Source organism: Apodemus sylvaticus, chromosome 22 (genome assembly GCF_947179515.1).
Source record: "Apodemus sylvaticus chromosome 22, mApoSyl1.1, whole genome shotgun sequence".
Taxonomy (NCBI): Eukaryota; Metazoa; Chordata; class Mammalia; order Rodentia; family Muridae; genus Apodemus; species Apodemus sylvaticus.
The window spans coordinates 54,703,578-54,720,894 of NC_067493.1; the positions used below are offsets into that span (position 1 = coordinate 54,703,578).

Sequence of the window (17,317 nt, forward strand, 5' to 3'; positions counted from 1 at the left end):
CATGTGAAGTGGCCACACAGGGGCCCCTGGACAAGGAGTGGCTTGAGAGGGCGATAGGACTTGAGTCTCTTGTATCTACAGAGGCATTTGGGTCTGTGATGGACACACTGTGTGGTCAGCAGGGCAGCGCCTGCCGTGCCTGCAGCTCTCTCAAAGCTGAGTCTGGGCAGGTGCTGGTGGGACAGCGGAGTCAGCTCCGACCTGGGAAAGGCAGGGTGATCACTGCCCTGGGCGCTCACCCTTGGTCCATAGAGGCCTTACAAGTCTGTGCTTTAGCCAGGGCCCTGAGAGAGCAGAGGAAGCCACTGAGGACTGTCCCTAGCACCGAGGACATGCCCGACTGAGCAGGTCCTCAGCCGCTGACTGGCTCACACCCTTCTTGCCCTAAGAGCCTCACTTTGAGTTTCCATAGTGCAGAGTAACAAGAGAGTCTGGAAGCGACAGGTCATCCCCTCGATCTGTCCGACAGACAGAGCACTTGCTCTGCAAGTGGCCACTCACCTCCAACATCCGGGACCTGCGGATCGTGATGTGGGTGACGTGGGGAGAGGCAGAGCTGGTCTCCACAAGCCCCAGCTTCTCCTTCTCCTTGATAACCATGTTCCGGAACAGAAGAACTCTCTGAAGTGAGCAAAGGCAGGGTCAGCAACTAACATCAAAGCCAAACCAAACCTCCACACAAAGTCAACTGACGAGAAGCGGGCGCCCGTGTGTTGCTGCTCAGAGGTGTCCTGGGACAACAGTGAGCAGTCCCCAGAGAGCCTCTGGGGATGAGAAATACGGTAACCCTGCACCAACACGGCGTGCTCCAGAGAGGCGCCTAACCCCAGCTGGAGTCCAGTGAGGACCAATGCGGTCAAACCTGTCCTCGGGCACTTGGTCTGCACCTCAGAGGCCCAGGGGCACAGCCAGCACAGGAGTCAGCACTGGCTGCTTTCTGCAGCCATGCCTGCTCTAAAGGAAATCAATATCATGAACGCCAGACACAAAAACCACTCCATTTTTCCTGCTGTCAGATGTGGGAAATGAGCCTAGGCTATAAAGACCCCGTCTTCCGTCCCGTCTGCCTCCTGCGTCCTCAGACCTCCCGGCCGCTGGCCGCCACCTTTACTCCACCCCTGCCCACCCCGCAGGGACTGCGGCCCAAGGAGACGAGCTCAGTGAGCACCCAGCCCCGAAGCCGCGTTTTCTTTCCAGCCCGGAGCAGGGGTGGAGAGGCGCTTAGCTCCAGAGCGCTTGCTGCTCTTGCAAAGAATCCAGGCTTTGGGAGGAGAGAGACTCTCAGGACTCGGAGAGGGAACTTAGATGAAATGCCCAACAGTAGGGAGAGGGAACTTACAGAGCCCACTGCCAGCAGGAAGACAGGGCATCAAATGAGGGAGGGGGGGCATCCCACAGTCACAACTCTGATCCATAATTGTGTTTCTCTGAGAAACAGCGATGGAAATGGAGAGGAGTCTGAGGAAAAGAAGGTCCAGTGACAGGCCCAAAATGGGATCCAGCTCAAGGGGAGGTCCCCAGTCCTGACACTGTTACTGAGGCTATGGAGCACTCACAAAAAGGGACCAACCATGATTGCTCTACAGAAAACCCAAGAAGCAGCAGAAAGAGTCAGATGCAGATATTTGCACCCAACCAATGGACAGAAGCTGCTGACCCCTGTTGTTGAATTAGGGAAGGCTGCAGAAGCTGAGGAGAAGGGCGATCCTGTAGGAGGACCAGCTATCTCAATTAATCTGGACCCCAAGATCTCTCAAACACTGGACCACCAAACAGGCAGCATAAACCAGCTGATATGAGGCCCCAACACACATACAGTAGAGGATTGCCAGGTCTGTGTTCATTCAGAGATGATGTACCTAACCCTCAAGAGACTGGAGGCCCCAAGGAGGTTAGAGGTCGGGGGTGGGGGTTGGGGACATCCATGCGGGGATAGCAGGGTGGGGAGGAGGTATGGGATGTGGAACAGTCAGAGGGTGGGCAGGAATAAACTATGGAGTGTAATATATAAATAAATAATAATCAAAAAAGAACCCAGGCAAACCGGGTGGTAGTGGCACATGCCTTTAATCCCAGCACTTGGGAGGTAGAGGCAGGCGGATTTCTGAGTTTCAAGCCAGCCTGGTCTACAGAGTGAGTTCCAGGACAGCCAGGGCTACACAGAGAAACCCTGTCTCAAAAAAACCAACAAAAAAAAAAAAAAAAAAGGAAGAACACAGGACGGCCAGCTTCGCCAAGCTGTGAAGTTTCTAGCAGAGGTGTGTGTGTGTGTATACATGAGTGTGCATGTGTACATGTGTGTGTGCCTGTGTGTATATACATGAGTGTGCATGTGTGTATATGTACGTGAGTGTGTGTGTGTGTGTGTGTGCGCGCGTGCGCGTGGTCTCAGCACACTGGACTGAGTAGTCTCCAAGAGGCCCCTCATTCCTAAGGTCCTGCCACTGAAGCCCAACTTTAAGCAGTCATGTCGCTTGCACGCCGCTGCCCCAGCAGGGCGACAGCAACTCAGAGCATTAAAGCAAGCTCAGAGCACCGAGGACTCAGCATCTTTAGAGTAAGACCTTTGGAATCTCATTTTTTTCCCTAAAAATGTATGGGGAGGGACAAGCAATGGGGCCTTTCTGAGGGGGAATGGGGGGCCCAGCGTCCAGCAGCCTTTGAGCAAGGGCCTTTGAAATGTTTGTTTCTAGCCTGTCCTCACAGCATGGCCAGAGCCAACTCTCTAGAGTACAGCTCTGAGCAGGGCCTTCACTCTGATTAGCTCCAGGTTCCCAGCAAGGCTCTGGCTTTGCTTCTGACTCCATCCTCCATATTCTCCCTCAGGCCAGGCCTAGAAGCTCCGCCCTCACTTCTGAGCTGCAGACATCATTCCTATTGTTTCTGAGTTACAGCAGAGTGGATACCCCACTTCTCATGACTTGGAACAAACTTACTGACTAGGAAATACTAACTGGATGTAGATGAGAACTCAGTAAGGACTCACTTTAAGTCTCACACAGTGGGTCTGAGACTTTACACAATGACCTGCAAAATATAAACTGACTACAAGCAATGAGAAAATGCATCAATGGCAGACTGCTGACAATTGAATTTTTCTTAAATTAATTTTTCACTAAAAAAATTAATTACTTAGTGTGTGTGTACACATGCATGGTGGGTGCCTGCCATGTGGCTGTGTGCAGGCAGGAGGATAATTTTCTGGAGTTAGTTCCTTCCACCATGTGTGGGGCCTACCTGGCCACTGGATGCGGACCCCGTCCTGGGACTTCCACAGCACACCCCTCCTCTCTCTCCCGACGTCACGCCGGACCCTAGTACTCAGCACAAGGCTGCCTGAGTCAGAAAGACCACACAGTGTGCAAGGGTGACTGTGGCCACACCGGGGCAGAGGTTCTGGGTCAACTCACGTTCTTGTGAGGCACGACATGGGGGATGTGCTGCAGGACCAGCTGAGCCCTCTTGCGGTCCTTGTCCAGCTCCTGGAAGAGCACGCCAGGCTTGAGATCCCTTCAGGAGACAGACACGGCTGTGGCCACGAGAGGCAGAAAAGCCTTTTCTAGCGCAGGGCTGGCACGGGTCCCACTGTGGCTGCTGCCCACTTCTGTAAGTCTTATGAACACAGCCACGCCTGCCCGTCCCTCTGGAGTGGCTATCTTGGCAGCACCAAGCGGAGGGAGTGGTCGGGCAGAAGCTGGCTGAGTCTGTGAGGCCCTGGGGCCAGAACTGCAGCCATCTCCTGGGATCTGATGGGTCAGTGACAGAAATGCTGACGTGCTTCCGGGTTTAGTGGCTGTCAGAGGGCTCCCATCTGCCCTACCTCCCAAACCTGGGAGCAGTTTTACCCTCGTGATTCTGCTGATAAAAAACCTCATGCAACTAAACTCCTATGCTCTGCGGCTCAGGTCTGCTGAGAGAAGCTCTCTCCCCAGCCTAGGAGAGACATGGCCGCTAACCCTGGCCTGGCTTGCCACAGTCAATTAAGTGAGGTGACACTGATGGAGAGAAGCTACTGTTAAGTGACACGCCCAGACCAGTGCTTCACAGAACAGCACTTCTTCCTAGACTAATGGACAAGGTGCAAGAGGGAGACAGCTCATGGGCTCATCCTCAGGGCAGTAAGCACTATGCCGCCACCCACCGTGCGGCAGGTGGGGAGGGAGGCCCCCACCCCCGGGGCACGCGCCCGAGCTCAGAGCTCACCTTCGCAACCAGTGGTCCTCAGGAGCAAAGCGCCGGCGGCAGTCTCGCTCATACAGCACCATTAGCCAGCCGTGCACGGACTGGAACAGCTCCAAGGTCTCGCCCTTGGCATTCTCTGTACGGTAAAACAGGAGGGGTCAGAGGTGGAGGGAGGCCAGCTCCAGGGAGGGCAGGCCTGAGCCCAGGCCCTCTGTCTTCAGTGGGACCACGGGCTCAGGGCCTGGGACTCTTTCAGGGGACATTCTTGTCCTCTGAGGAGGTGGCACTGAGCTAGCAGACAGCAGACTGCCCACAGCATGGACCAGCTCCCTCTCCGTCTCCATGGAAGTCACAGTGCAGACGTAAGGAGCGGTCGGGGCAGAGCCGGTCACCAGGACCAAGCCTACACGCACTGCGGAAGGAGCTGCCAGAGAGAGACCTTGGCGGCCACATCACTACCTTATGAGCCCACCCAGACGTGGGAGCGGCCACCTCAGGTAAGTGACAAAGCTGGGTTGCAGCTGAGGGTCTGGAGAGCAGACCCTCCTGGGATGGCACTCAGGAACAGTCGCCTTACCTACAATCCCGTCCCAGATCATCTTAAACACGAAGGAATTGAGGAATGAGGAGATGGTGACCAACTCCTCCAGCTTGAACGAGATCTGTTCTTCATAGACTTCGATGTCATCGAGGATGCTGCATGAGGCAGACAACTGTTCAGAACCTTCCACTGAGGAAAGGAAACCAACAAGCCCTCGCTGTCTTCTAGACAAGTGAATGGGGAACTCGCTCTCCTAGACACCGCCTGCATGGCCTGGAGAGGAAAGGACCGTGTCTAAGATCTGCCTCAGTGGGGAGCTGTGGTGGGGAGCTCCTGGGGCTTAAAGAAGCAAGTCTGGCCATGAGCTGGTGATGCTTTTGAGGGCTCCACAGTCTTGCTCCCTCTGCTCACTAGAGACTCTGCACAGTGGGAAGATGGAGGACTGAAGGGAAAATGTTAAGTTCTGCTCAAGCGTCCCCAGGGAGGGAGACAGAGGCGGAGGAAAAAGAATCTCAGTCAGTCAGCACTCACTGAGGAGCGCTGTGAAACTTCCTCCCACACCTACGAGAGACCAGTGTGCTTGGTGCTTGTGAGCGAATGAATGTTTGAAAGTATATGAATGGATGGACGGATGGACAGATGGATGGACGGATGGACAGATGGATGGACGGATGGACAGATGGATAGACGGATGGACAGATGGATGAACGAACACATGACACAGCTCAACTGAAAAGTGATAGAGACCTCTCCACAGGTTTTAGCATACAGCTCAGTCTTGGGCTAGCCTTGCCTCGGCCTTTACAGTGTCTAGTCCAGTCTAGACCCCCTCTTGTAGGGAACCTAGCCATCAAGCTAATGTCCCTGAACCCTGTTGATTCGAGATCTTTCACTCTGAACATAGCTACCTGAGGTCCATTCTAGATTTTTCCAATGACCTTTGGGGTAGAGGGAGACAGACAGCAGCAAACACCCAAGGAAACATGATTCTGGCAAAGGTTCCAGGCTGTGCCTGACCCTGCTCTCTTATTTATTCTTTACAGGTAGGTGAGGTCACCTCCACCAATGAGGAGGCTGCGGCTCAGCTGTGCAGAGGCAGCCTGCTGGCAGAGCTGAGCGCAACACTGACTGTTAATCCTCACACGTGCTGGGGTGAGTGCTCTGTTACTTCTCTCCATAGACAGGATGCTGGTGTCTCAGCGAACACCTGGCTTCTGAGTCTGGAATTTTCTGTACCACACTTCTCAGTGAACAGAGGGCTGAGATGTGATTTGAACACGTCTCTGGAGGTGCCCAGAGTCCAGCCCACAGCAGCTGCCCTGACAGTACCTAACAATTGCTGGACACCTGGCACATGCCACTTGCTCTCTGAATGTCTTGTCTACTTTTCTGGTGGGAGATGCAGGGGGTTATGGGTTCAGGCTGGCCTCAAACTTATGAGCTCAAGCGATTTCTTGTGCTTCAGCCCCCAGTAGCTGCATTACAGGGAGCACCCTGCTCAGCCATGGCCAGCTCTGACAGGGCCCCGCCCCGCCACGCAGGCGCAGCTGCTTGCTTCCCTAATCAGCCAGGGCACTGAGCCCACATCGACCTACGTGATGAGGTGGCGGGAACAGTCACAGAAGAGCATCAGCATGGCCAGGAGCTGCTTGGACTCTCCGGTGTCACTGTTCAGGCACTCCAAGAAGAGCTTTAGCCCTCCATGGGGCCCCAGCTCGCAGATAAATGCCCAGAGCTTGGGCAGCAGGTCATCAAGGTACGTAAGACCTGGAAAAGGAGAGAAACCCGAGCTTCAGGCGGGGGCTCCAGCTGGTCTGTTTCCTCCTTTCCAGGGGAAAAGCACTAACTACACTCAAACCAGCAAGAGAAGGCTGAGCACCCTGAGAGAGCCACAGCGGGGGGCAGCAGATGCTCTCAAGCATCAGGCTCTGCTAGGCGAGCCTCCCGGGCAGCCCCGCCCATGGGGCCCAGGGCAGCTCTGCTTTATAAGTGAGGCTCAGTTACTGTCTGTCCCTCACCCATGGCTGGAGTCCAGAGAAAGACCTGGGGCTGTCTACTGCGGCAGCCATGTTTTAAATCAGGAGATCAGCTAAGGTCAGAGGTGTTTTTAAGAGCTGTGGGCTAGACAAATAAAATTTATCAGAGTCGCCAGGCAGGCGTGGCACACACTTTTGATCCTAGAACTCGAGAGGCAGACACAGAGGGATCTCTGAGTTCTAAGTCAGCCTGGACTACAGAGTGAGTTCCAGGACAGCCATGGTATGTACAGAGAAATCCAGTCTCAAAAGACCAAACATCCTCCTCAGACCCGCCCCCACCACACCTCACCCCTAAAAAAGAAACATCAGAGTTTACCAGAGCAAAGAGTGTAACTGCTCCCTGGCAGCACTCAGGAGCAGACACAGTTCTGAGGACAGCTTCCAGGCAGGGCAGGCGCATGCCCGCTGACACTTGCTTTACATGATCTAGCTGGTCACCTGGCCGCCCAAGGCTGGCTGCCGTGGCTGATTCAGCCACTCGGACAGAAGCCTCACACAGGTCAGCCCTTCATCAGGAGAGAAGCCTCACACAGGTCAGCCCTTCATCAGGACAGAAGCCTCACCCGGGTCAGCCCTTCATCAGGACAGAAGCCTCACACAGGTCAGCCCTTCATCAGGAGAGAAGCCTCACACAGGTCAGCCCTTCATCAGGAGAGAAGCCTCACACAGGTCAGCCCTTCATCAGGACAGAAGCCTCACCCGGGTCAGCCCTTCATCAGGAGAGAAGCCTCACCCGGGTCAGCCCTTCATCAGGAGAGAAGCCTCACCCGGGTCAGCCCTTCATCAGGACAGAAGCCTCACCCGGGTCAGCCCTTCATCAGGACAGAAGCCTCACACAGGTCAGCCCTTCGTCAGGACAGAAGCCTCACACAGGTCAGCCCTTCATCAGGACAGAAGCCTCACACAGGTCAGCCCTTCATCAAGAGAGAAGCCTCACCCGGGTCAGCCCTTCATCAGGACAGAAGCCTCACACAGGTCAGCCCTTCATCAGGAGAGAAGCCTCACACAGGTCAGCCCTTCGTCAGGACAGAAGCCTCACACAGGTCAGCCCTTCATCAGGACAGAAGCCTCACACGGTCAGCCCTTCATCAGGACAGAAGCCTCACACAGGTCAGCCCTTCGTCAGGACAGAAGCCTCACACAGGTCAGCCCTTCATCAGGAGAGAAGCCTCACACAGGTCAGCCCTTCGTCAGGACAGAAGCCTCACACAGGTCAGCCCTTCATCAGGACAGAAGCCTCACACAGGTCAGCCCTTCGTCAGGACAGAAGCCTCACACAGGTCAGCCCTTCATCAGGAGAGAAGCCTCACACAGGTCAGCCCTTCGTCAGGACAGAAGCCTCACACAGGTCAGCCCTTCGTCAGGACAGAAGCCTCACACGGGTCAGCCCTTCGTCAGGACAGAAGCCTCACACAGGTCAGCCCTTCATCAGGACAGAAGCCTCACACAGGTCAGCCCTTCGTCAGGACAGAAGCCTCACCCGGGTCAGCCCTTCATCAGGACAGAAGCCTCACACAGGTCAGCCCTTCATCAGGACAGAAGCCTCACCCGGGTCAGCCCTTCATCAGGACAGAAGCCTCACACAGGTCAGCCCTTCATCAGGACAGAAGCCTCACCCGGGTCAGCCCTTCATCAGGACAGAAGCCTCACCCGGGTCAGCCCTTCATCAGGACAGAAGCCTCACCCGGGTCAGCCCTTCATCAGGAGAGAAGCCTCACACAGGTCAGCCCTTCATCAGGAGAGAAGCCTCACACAGGTCAGCCCTTCATCAGGACAGAAGCCTCACACAGGTCAGCCCTTCATCAGGACAGAAGCCTCACACGGTCAGCCCTTCATCAGGACAGAAGCCTCACACAGGTCAGCCCTTCATCAGGAGAGAAGCCTCACACAGGTCAGCCCTTCATCAGGAGAGAAGCCTCACCCGGGTCAGCCCTTCATCAGGACAGAAGCCTCACACAGGTCAGTCCTTCATCAAGAGAGAAGCCTCACACAGGTCAGCCCTTCATCAGGAGAGAAGCCTCACATGGTCAGCCCTTCATCAGGACAGAAGCCTCACACGGTCAGCCCTTCCATGCTCTCATGACATCAGGCCACATCTACTTGGTCGCTGTCACTACTCAGTGCCAGCACAGAGCAGACAGGAATGCAGGGGACGGATGACTCCGGCTCTGTCCCAATGAAAGAGCATTTAGGACAGACAGTCACCAGCGGCTGGCGTGGCTCTGTGGGCAGGCCCGTGTCTGACCATCTCGCAGGCTCCTTCCCCCTGCGCCTTGGATGCTGCACTAAAACCAGGAAAGCAAGGAATGATTGCAGCACAAACTCCAAAGTGAGCCCTGGGCCAGCAAGAACGCCACAGGGACAGCAGGGACCCTCTCCTCTGTCTTTCAGGGCTGCAAGGCCTGGACACAGGCTGAACATTGGTGCATCTTCGGTCAACACCAGTCAGTGACTAAGATGCTTGACCTGAGGTTCCGGGCGTGCTGCAGATGCAGGGAGGTAACAAGCTCTGCACGGGACCTAACAGCTCTCAGCAGATGAGCCACTCTCCTAGTCTCAAACGAGGCCTGCCTGAGAGGCCTGCCGCCTGAGGTGGGGCTCTGGAGATCCTATCAGGCTGCTTAAGTGTGCGGACAGCGGAACTGAATGATCTGCGAAGAAACAAACAGCCCAGGACTGGCGCCTGCTTGCTCCTGGGCTGTCATGCTGGTTCCACAGGAGCACTCTGTGTATACAACCTGAACCACACACACCCAAGAGTTCAGAAACCTCACAGTTGAAAAACATACAGAACCAGAGTAATCCTACATTACAGTGGGCAGACATGAAGTAGCTTACTGACTACAAGAAGAAAGCAACAGTGCTGCTGCGGGCAGCCGCTGGGGTCGGGGATACTTACTGCTGCACACTGTGTCACCCTGTACCTGACTTAGAATGGCAGCCAGGAGAAGGGACACCACAGAATTTTACTCTCAAAGCCTGTGGGCAGGAGATTGAAGTTCAGATTCCCGCACAGGGAAGGGGTTTTACTGTGAGGTCACCTTAAAGAGATAGGAGATAACCTCAGACTCCTCTACCCAAGGGCCTCTCAGGTCCCGGGGCTGGGAAATGCCAGGTGGCTCCTCCCCTGCTCTCTCCTGACTAGTGTCTTCTGGGACCTCACAAGGCCTCCCTGGCCTCCAGCTCAGCAGTGAGGCCACAGAGGTGCCCAGACCCATAGCTGGCCTCACCTCTGGTCCTCACGCCTCTAAGATGCTACAGTGGCCTGGCATCGCCTAGTTGGAGAGGAAGTCTGGCTCAGGGTACCATCCTATGAAGGCAGAGTGCCCTTCGCATAGGTGTGCAGCTCTCCACAGCAGCAGCCAAGGTGAGGCGGCCCACTCTCACGTGGCCAACAGCCTCCCTGTCTACAGCACTCACCCTCTGAGCAGTTTCACAGGGGACTGCTGGGAGAGCTTTTGGGGCTGCTTACAGACATTCGGGGTGTACTTGTCACTGGGCTAGGAGGAAGAAGTAGGATCAGACAGGGCTAAGGCACAAGACAACACAGCCAAGGAGTGTGTGACTTCCTTGGACTGGGTAATCCTGAGAAGGCCCAGGCCCAGTGACTGGGGAGGGGAAGGGAGGGGCTTTGCTTATTGCTTTGCTTGAGAACTGTGTTGATCTCTTTGTTCCCTGCCTTGTTTAATCCCTTTGTCTTTGATCTAAGAACGGACCCTCTTCTCTGCTAGTGCCTAGAATAGTGTGAAAGCAGACTGGGGAAAAATAAAGCGCTTCAGCCTCAGCCCAGGCTGGAGTCACGTTATAATGCTGTCCAACTGTCTTTTGCCCTTGAGGCCCGGCGACTGGCTGAGCTTGGTCAGGCCAGCAGGGGAGTAATGCAGTGGTGCTGGGACTGAGGCTCTGGAGGCTCAGCAGTCTCTAAGAACCCAAACGCCCCCCCTCTGAGTCAAGGCCGCCAGGAAGAAAAGGTCACGCTTTCTAGGACACGCTGCCTGGCCACTCTGGAAGTGGGAGCGGCCTCAGGTTCCTGACCTGTGAGGATCTGCAGGCGGATCTGGGTGAGGGTCGTCAGCGAGGTCTGGTAGAGCACACAGATGCTGCAGACCTTCCGCACCTCAGCCGAGTCTACGCGTCGGCCCCCGACAGGCCTGAGGATGTTCCGAACAGAAGCCGACTTCTGAAACGCACGCTTGAGGAGACCTGGCACGGAGGGAAGACACGCAGCAGTGCAGTGGGCTGCCGCGTGGGCTCAACGCGCTCCTTTGGGATAACCTGGGAAAATGCTAACGCTCCTTTAATTACCCCGGCACCTTTCAGCGGGAGTCAGGCATGTTCAGCTTTGACGTGGATTCTTACTGTGCCGCCAGATTTCAACAAGGCAAAGGGGAAATGTTGGGGACTGTGTGGGGGCAGGGGGAGCCCAGTCGCTATTTCCGTGTTTGTTTTGGAGGGAGTCCTGTGGACACCCTCAGACCCCGAGTCCGAGCCTTCACTTCAGCCTTTGTCTTTCCTGTTCACGGACATTTGAAGCAACAGGAGTGGAGCCCTGCTCACCCACCACCGCCCATGCCCACTGCCACCCACGCCCACCTCTGCCCCGCCCACCTCTGCCCCGCCCACCCCAGGCAAGCAGTGCAGTGGTGGTGAATCACATGCTGCTCTCATTTCCTTGGCTGTGACCACACAGCAGCAGAAGCCTTTCTGTCTCTTCCTTCCCTCCCTTCCTTCCTTCCTTCCTTCCTTCCTTCCTTCCTTCCTTCCTTCCTTCCTTCCTTCCCTCCTTCCTTCCTTCTTTCTTTCCTTCCCTCCCTCCCTCCCTCCCTCCTTCCTTCCTTCCTATGGCGCCCACTTCCCTGCACAGGGCTGCAGCTGAGGTGCCGGCCTGGCCTGTGCCTCAGTGGCTCCGTGAAGCAGGAGTCGTACGCGGGAGATTTATGATTAAACTCAGAAAAGCTTAAAAGTCCCCTATAAGATGGATTCCGTGCTGCTCCCTGGAAGAGGGTCCACAAGACCCTTGGAAGCTTGCAGCCAAGCTGAGGCTCAGAGACAGCAGAGCCCCCCCCCCCCAGGATGCTGACTGCCTCAGTCCCCCTCATTGGCTCTTATTTCTATTTGGACCCACACTGTCTTGCTGAATGTGGACTTGAGCACCCTGAAGATGGCGGGGATGGGGAGAGGCGACTGTTCCATAGGCGGTTGGCGGTCGCACAGGGAGAAGCAGGAGCGGTGCCTGTGCCTAGCAGGCCCCAGGCCCTGGATTAAGGCCCGAGCCTAGAGCGCAGCAAACAGCCCGCGGCCCTCACAGCCCTCCGAGGCCAGCGAGGCCGGCACGGCCGCTCACTCACTCTTCATGGGGAGCACGGTCTGCGGTGAGGATGGCTGCGGCTGCGCCGGGGGTGGCTCTGTGTGCTCCAGCAGCTTCTTGCTGAGGATGTCACTGAAGAGGATGCGGATGAGAGGCACGCCCCACAGGAACTGCAGCTGCTTGGTGATCAGGTACATGGAGTCATTGAGGCTAGGACAGAGAGGGGCAGTGTCAGTGCACCCAGGGTCCCCTCCCTGGGCCCTCCACACAGAGGGCAGCCTGGGCTCGCAGTCACATGCCTGTGACCACAGCACTCTTTAGAGGTTATTTGAGCTGCATGTTTGTCTGCACCAACAGACAAGAAAATCCAAATGGATTTCTCATGAGAAGAAGCAGAATAAAGAAACTGCCGCTGAGGGCCGGGCCTGCCTAGGAGCCCACTGCGCCTGACTGTCTCCCAGGAAGTCTCTCACCCGCCTTCCCTGACTGTCTCCCAGGAAGTCTCTCACCCGCCTTCCCTGACTGTCTCCCAGGAAGTCTCTCACCCGCCTTCCCTGACTGTCTCCCAGGAGGTCTCTCACCCGCCTTCCCTGACTGTCACCCAGGAGGTCTCTCACCCGCCTTCCCTGACTGTCTCCCAGGAAGTCTCTCACCCGCCTTCCCTGACTGTCTCCCAGGAGGTCTCTCACCCGCCTTCCCTGACTGTCTCCCAGGAAGTCTCTCACCTGCCTTCCCTGACTGTCTCCCAAGCAGTCTCTCACACCGCCTTCCCTGAGGCGGCCATCTTGCAGTTGTCCCCTGCCCTGTCAGGCACAAGCTGTGTCCTACTGGCTGCACAGCTCTTCCTCTCAGGTGACCCGACACCTACAGGGCTCCTCAACACGCTCCTTGCCTCAGAGGCATCTCCACTGCAGGCTGTTATTTCCAGCAAGGCCCCAACCCCCAGAATCCATCAGGGCTCTAAGCTGGCTCCCGCTATCTTGTGGGATCAGGCCCTGGCATGCAGTATCGAGACAGCTTGTGTCTGTGTAGCCGCCTGACGTCACCTCAGCTCTTCAGCCCTTGCCATCCTAATGACGCTGAGTTTTTGATGCTCATATTGCCTCTCGTGGGAAGGCCTGGGGGCTCTTATCCCTTTAAACCCTGTGCCCCGTCTCGTCTCGGCATCTCCAAGGCATGTGGGACAATCAGCAGCAAGCATACTAAAGAGGAAGTAACGAGGGCAGGGTCTGCAGCAACTAACTAAAGAGAAACGGGGAAGCCATGTGACCTTGGCTTCTCCACAGAAAAAACATCAGGAAAGAACATGGAGGAAAAGCCAACCACGCACACCTCTGCGTGAGGGTCATGGACTACTGAATGCTCTTTCGGCTCTGGGGCTTGAACCCGGGGCCTGCCAGGCAAACCTCTCTACCAGTGAGCCAAGTCCCCAGGCTGTATCTATGCCATATAATACATATGTAATTTTAAAAGAATTATTTATTTATTTTATGTATATGCGTGCACTGTCACTGTCTTCAGACACCCCAGAAGAGGGCATCAGATCCCATTACAGATGGTTGTGAGCCACCATGTGGTTGCTGGGATTTGAACTCAGGACCTCTGGAGGAGCAGTCAGTGCTCTTAACCGCTGAGCCATCTCTCCAGCCATCATATGATTTTTACAATGAGACAAAACCCTGAAGCTGGAAGAGGACAACGGGAGGGGGAAGGCAGTGGGTGGACGGCGTGGGGAGGACAGAGCCCACCGCCGGACGTACCCGTAATCCACAGACTGGGAGAACCAGCCGAGCACAGGGTGCCAGTGGGTCAGGTTGGACTTCTTCTGGGACACGTACTTCTGACAGTAGCACAGCATCTGGGTGAGCAAGCTCACAAACCCGTCTGTCTCCTCCTCCAACATCTTGAGGTTGAAGGAGCCCAAGTGTAGGATATTGCCTGCAGAGAGAGCGCTGAACGTGAGGCCCAGACAGGCGCTGCGGGGCCTCCCAGCCCTGCTCTCTGCTCGAGGCGCAGGTGAGGAGCAGCGTCTACATGGGGTTAGCTGACCTGACTTTAGGTCACAGAGTGGCCACAGATGAGCCCCACGGCTCTTGACCCTGAAATGACCTCCTTAGTGCTAAGGCAGGAGTGATGGCGCCCACCATCCCTGTGGTGCCGTGGGAAGACATGGGACTGCCAGGCACCAGAGGGACATGATACTTAGCATCACATTTTAATGTGACAGTAACCCAGGAGGAACACAAGATGCAGCATTAGCTGATGTCCTGGGAGATGGCTGTAGTGCCCTTAAGGTCCAGTCCAAGGAACACAAATGCTATCACCGAGGGGAGCCTGCCGGTCTGAGGGGTGCCAATCTAAGACCAGCTTTGTCTAAACTCCCTTCCTCAGACCCAGAGAGAGAGCTGTGTGTCCTGCGTTCAAACACTTCAGTTCCACAGAAGCAAAGAGAGGTTCGGCTCTGAGCCACGGGCCCTGCCATCTAGGGAAGGACTCCACGGGCAGCAGGACACAGGTACCCACGCAGTCACAGTCCACATGTGGTCCTGACTGACCTTCTATCTGCACTGTGGAGAGAATCTGTTTATATTAACTCCTGCCAATGACCTTAAGGAAACCCTCAGGCTTCGCCAGGGCCACAGCCAACTCCAACCCGGCCCCTGGACTCACCCATGAGGCACAGGGTGTGGCAGCCTTCTAAACTTTCGCAGACGTCGCGGCATCGGTCTCTGTCTCTCAGAAAGACGATGAACTTACGAAGCATGTCATGGGACTCTAAAACACCGAGGCGCTGCAGGCAACGGTAGAGGGTTAACACTGAGCGGAGCCAGAGCCAGAGTCGGGCAGGGCAGGGCAGGGCTCTCCTGAGAGAGGACATGACCCGTGCTCGCTGCCCTCAAGCAGCAGGGACAGGACAAGATCAGGAACCTGGTGTTAAGGCTGCTCACAGGAACCCGTCTACACCAGCCTCTGTGAAAGCTGTGTGCAGGGGTGGGGACCGGCAGAGGTGCCGCTTTGCTTTTGGAGATGGGCAATCAAAGATAGCACCACAAGCTCACCTCAGGGGCCACGGTGCTGAGGTGAGCCACGAGCGCAGGTACCGACATGACATGGATGATGAAGGGCCGCATCAGATTGTCTGAGAACTGCGCAGCAACCACGGGGCTAGACAGAGAGGGGCAGGGCTCAGACACAGGGCGAGTGAGCAAGCCAGCAAGCGCCACGGAGTGACGTTGCACAGCGAGGAAGGTCAGTCCTGAAGTGACTGGCCTGAGGAAATGTTTGTTCTATAAGAAATATGGAAGAAAGCAAGACAATAATACCTCCGTGGTGGGAGGAGCTTCTGACAAGGAAGCCCACTCCTCAACTGAGCAGAGCCACTCATGTGAGTCCCCGGGGTGACGACGCACTGATACCTCCCACTTTAAGCACATGGCTTACTTTAGAGTCTACAGTCTGTATGAACACTGAAAGTACACACATCAGCACACAAAACAGAAAAGTAGGGAAAAACTCGGAAAAATAGAGGAAAGGTCATCAGCGTGATTTGTGGGTGACAGGACCATGGAGAAGGGCCATTCCTCCTACTTCCTGAGTTATCTGGGCTTTTCACAATAAGCATGCATTACTTCCCTTAGAAGACAGATATTAAAGTAGGACACTGACCCCAGGCTAGGCATGGCGGTGCACACATGTAATCCCACCATTCAGGGAGGGAAGTCACGCTGCCTGCTTGCCCAGCTGATCTCAGACACTTCAGGGCCGGCCCAGGAGACAGTGCCTTCAACACTCGGGGCCTTTCTCCGTCAGTTATCGATCAACACAACCCCCTCAGATTAGTCCACGCCTAATGTGACCCAGAGAATTATTTGTGGTGCATTGCTGTGAGCTTACTAATCCTGGTTCCTGTCTTCCCCGCCCCGCCCCGCCCCCACCCAAGCTGGCTGTGCCTGTGCTCTCTGCCTTGTCTAGCTCTGCTAATCACAGAGGAGCATCACAGCTCAGTGGGACAGCGGACTCATCACCCGAGAAGGCGGCAGGGCAAGAAAGCCAGAGAAAGGTTCTGCGGACCTTCGCTGGCAGACAGGAGGCACATGTGCTTGTGAGCTGTGCCGTGTGTGGCGCCCCCAGCACCTCTCTTCCTGACTGTGCTGACCTGGGCCGGGCTGGAATCTCCAGACACCTGTGCAGAGATGAGGCACAGCCTCACTGTTGCTCCTGAGCCTTTGCTCTGCTGGGGAAACCATGCCCGTACTGGTTTGAGCCTCTTTCTAAAGTGTAGAACTGGATTTTCTTGTTTTGCCCACTGGAAGCAGTGAGATTAGCTTGGGTGCCAAGTGGTTAGTCTAGCAAGCCAGCCTTAAGACTTTCTGCTGTCCGCAGTGGTACTCTTCAGAGTAAAGAGTTAGCTAGCGTGCAGAGTCTGCTAGCATAGAGCCAGTGACACCGTGTTCATTGTCATTGGATGTGTCAGGACCTTCCTGACAAGGACAACACTGCCAGAGTCTTCAATTTTATTTACTATTATACTGCATGCGTACACACGTGTTAGGGTGTGCCAACTGAGGCCTGTGGTCAGGGGACAATTTTGTGACATCCTCTGTGCACCCTTCCGAGAACTGTTGGCCCCATGTGAGCGCCTTTCTCACGGAGCCATCTCACCACCCTGCACCCTATTTTAAAAGGTTCTGATCGTGCTCAGTGATCTGCAGACCGGGAGGGAGCAGAGGGCTGTGGAGCAGCCTGGCCTTAGCGAGGTCGTGGATTGCTCTACCAGAGAGTTTTCGTGTTTCCCGTTCCCCGAGGCAGGGTCTCGTGTATCTCGGGCTGCTCTCCACCATACATGCAGCCATGGGTGACCCTCCGCCTCTTCCTCCTATAGGCAAGCCCCACCATCCCCAGCATCTCTGGTCCTGGGGATCAAAGCCGAGCAGGCGCGCACTCCCAGCAGCAGCCGCGACGGCCAAGGGGCCACGGAGCTGAGCCCTTTACAGCAGACGGCGCATAGGCTGTGCAGTGCCCCTGTGCAAAGGGCTCCACAGAACAAAGCACCAGGGGTGATCGACACACCGGCAAGGTAAGGACCCCACGCTCTGACAGCCGAGCTGGCTTGACAGCGTCACTTCTTCTTCACTCAGTGATCCTCAGCAGACCACAAACGCTCCAGAGCGGTTAGGAATGCGGCTTCAGAACTCCTCATTCAGAGGAGTCAGAATGCAGGCTGACTCCTCTAAGGATGACTTCCGT

General features: G+C 55.8%; 1 protein-coding gene and 1 long non-coding RNA gene across 4 annotated transcripts in view; one reads left to right on the top strand and one right to left on the bottom strand.

Annotated features, from left to right (window-relative positions):
- The window catches only part of Ube3b (ubiquitin protein ligase E3B), a 43,656-nt gene that overhangs the window by 14,626 nt on the left and 11,713 nt on the right, over positions 1-17,317 (bottom strand). For all 3 annotated transcript variants that reach the window (XM_052168206.1, XM_052168207.1, XM_052168208.1), the window contains exons 10-19: positions 15,130-15,235; positions 14,741-14,861; positions 13,831-14,008; positions 12,111-12,280; positions 10,798-10,965; positions 6,319-6,490; positions 4,760-4,878; positions 4,204-4,318; positions 3,411-3,510; positions 502-621 (exon numbers count right to left, since the gene is read on the bottom strand). In XM_052168206.1, coding sequence (XP_052024166.1) covers positions 502-621; positions 3,411-3,510; positions 4,204-4,318; positions 4,760-4,878; positions 6,319-6,490; positions 10,798-10,965; positions 12,111-12,280; positions 13,831-14,008; positions 14,741-14,861; positions 15,130-15,235 — 1,369 coding nt within the window. The remainder of the gene's footprint in view (positions 1-501; positions 622-3,410; positions 3,511-4,203; positions 4,319-4,759; positions 4,879-6,318; positions 6,491-10,797; positions 10,966-12,110; positions 12,281-13,830; positions 14,009-14,740; positions 14,862-15,129; positions 15,236-17,317) is intronic.
- LOC127672832 (uncharacterized) lies at positions 7,180-8,320 on the top strand. Its single transcript, XR_007975024.1, has 3 exons — positions 7,180-7,397; positions 7,602-7,669; positions 8,077-8,320. It is a non-coding gene; the product is annotated as an uncharacterized LOC127672832 (long non-coding RNA).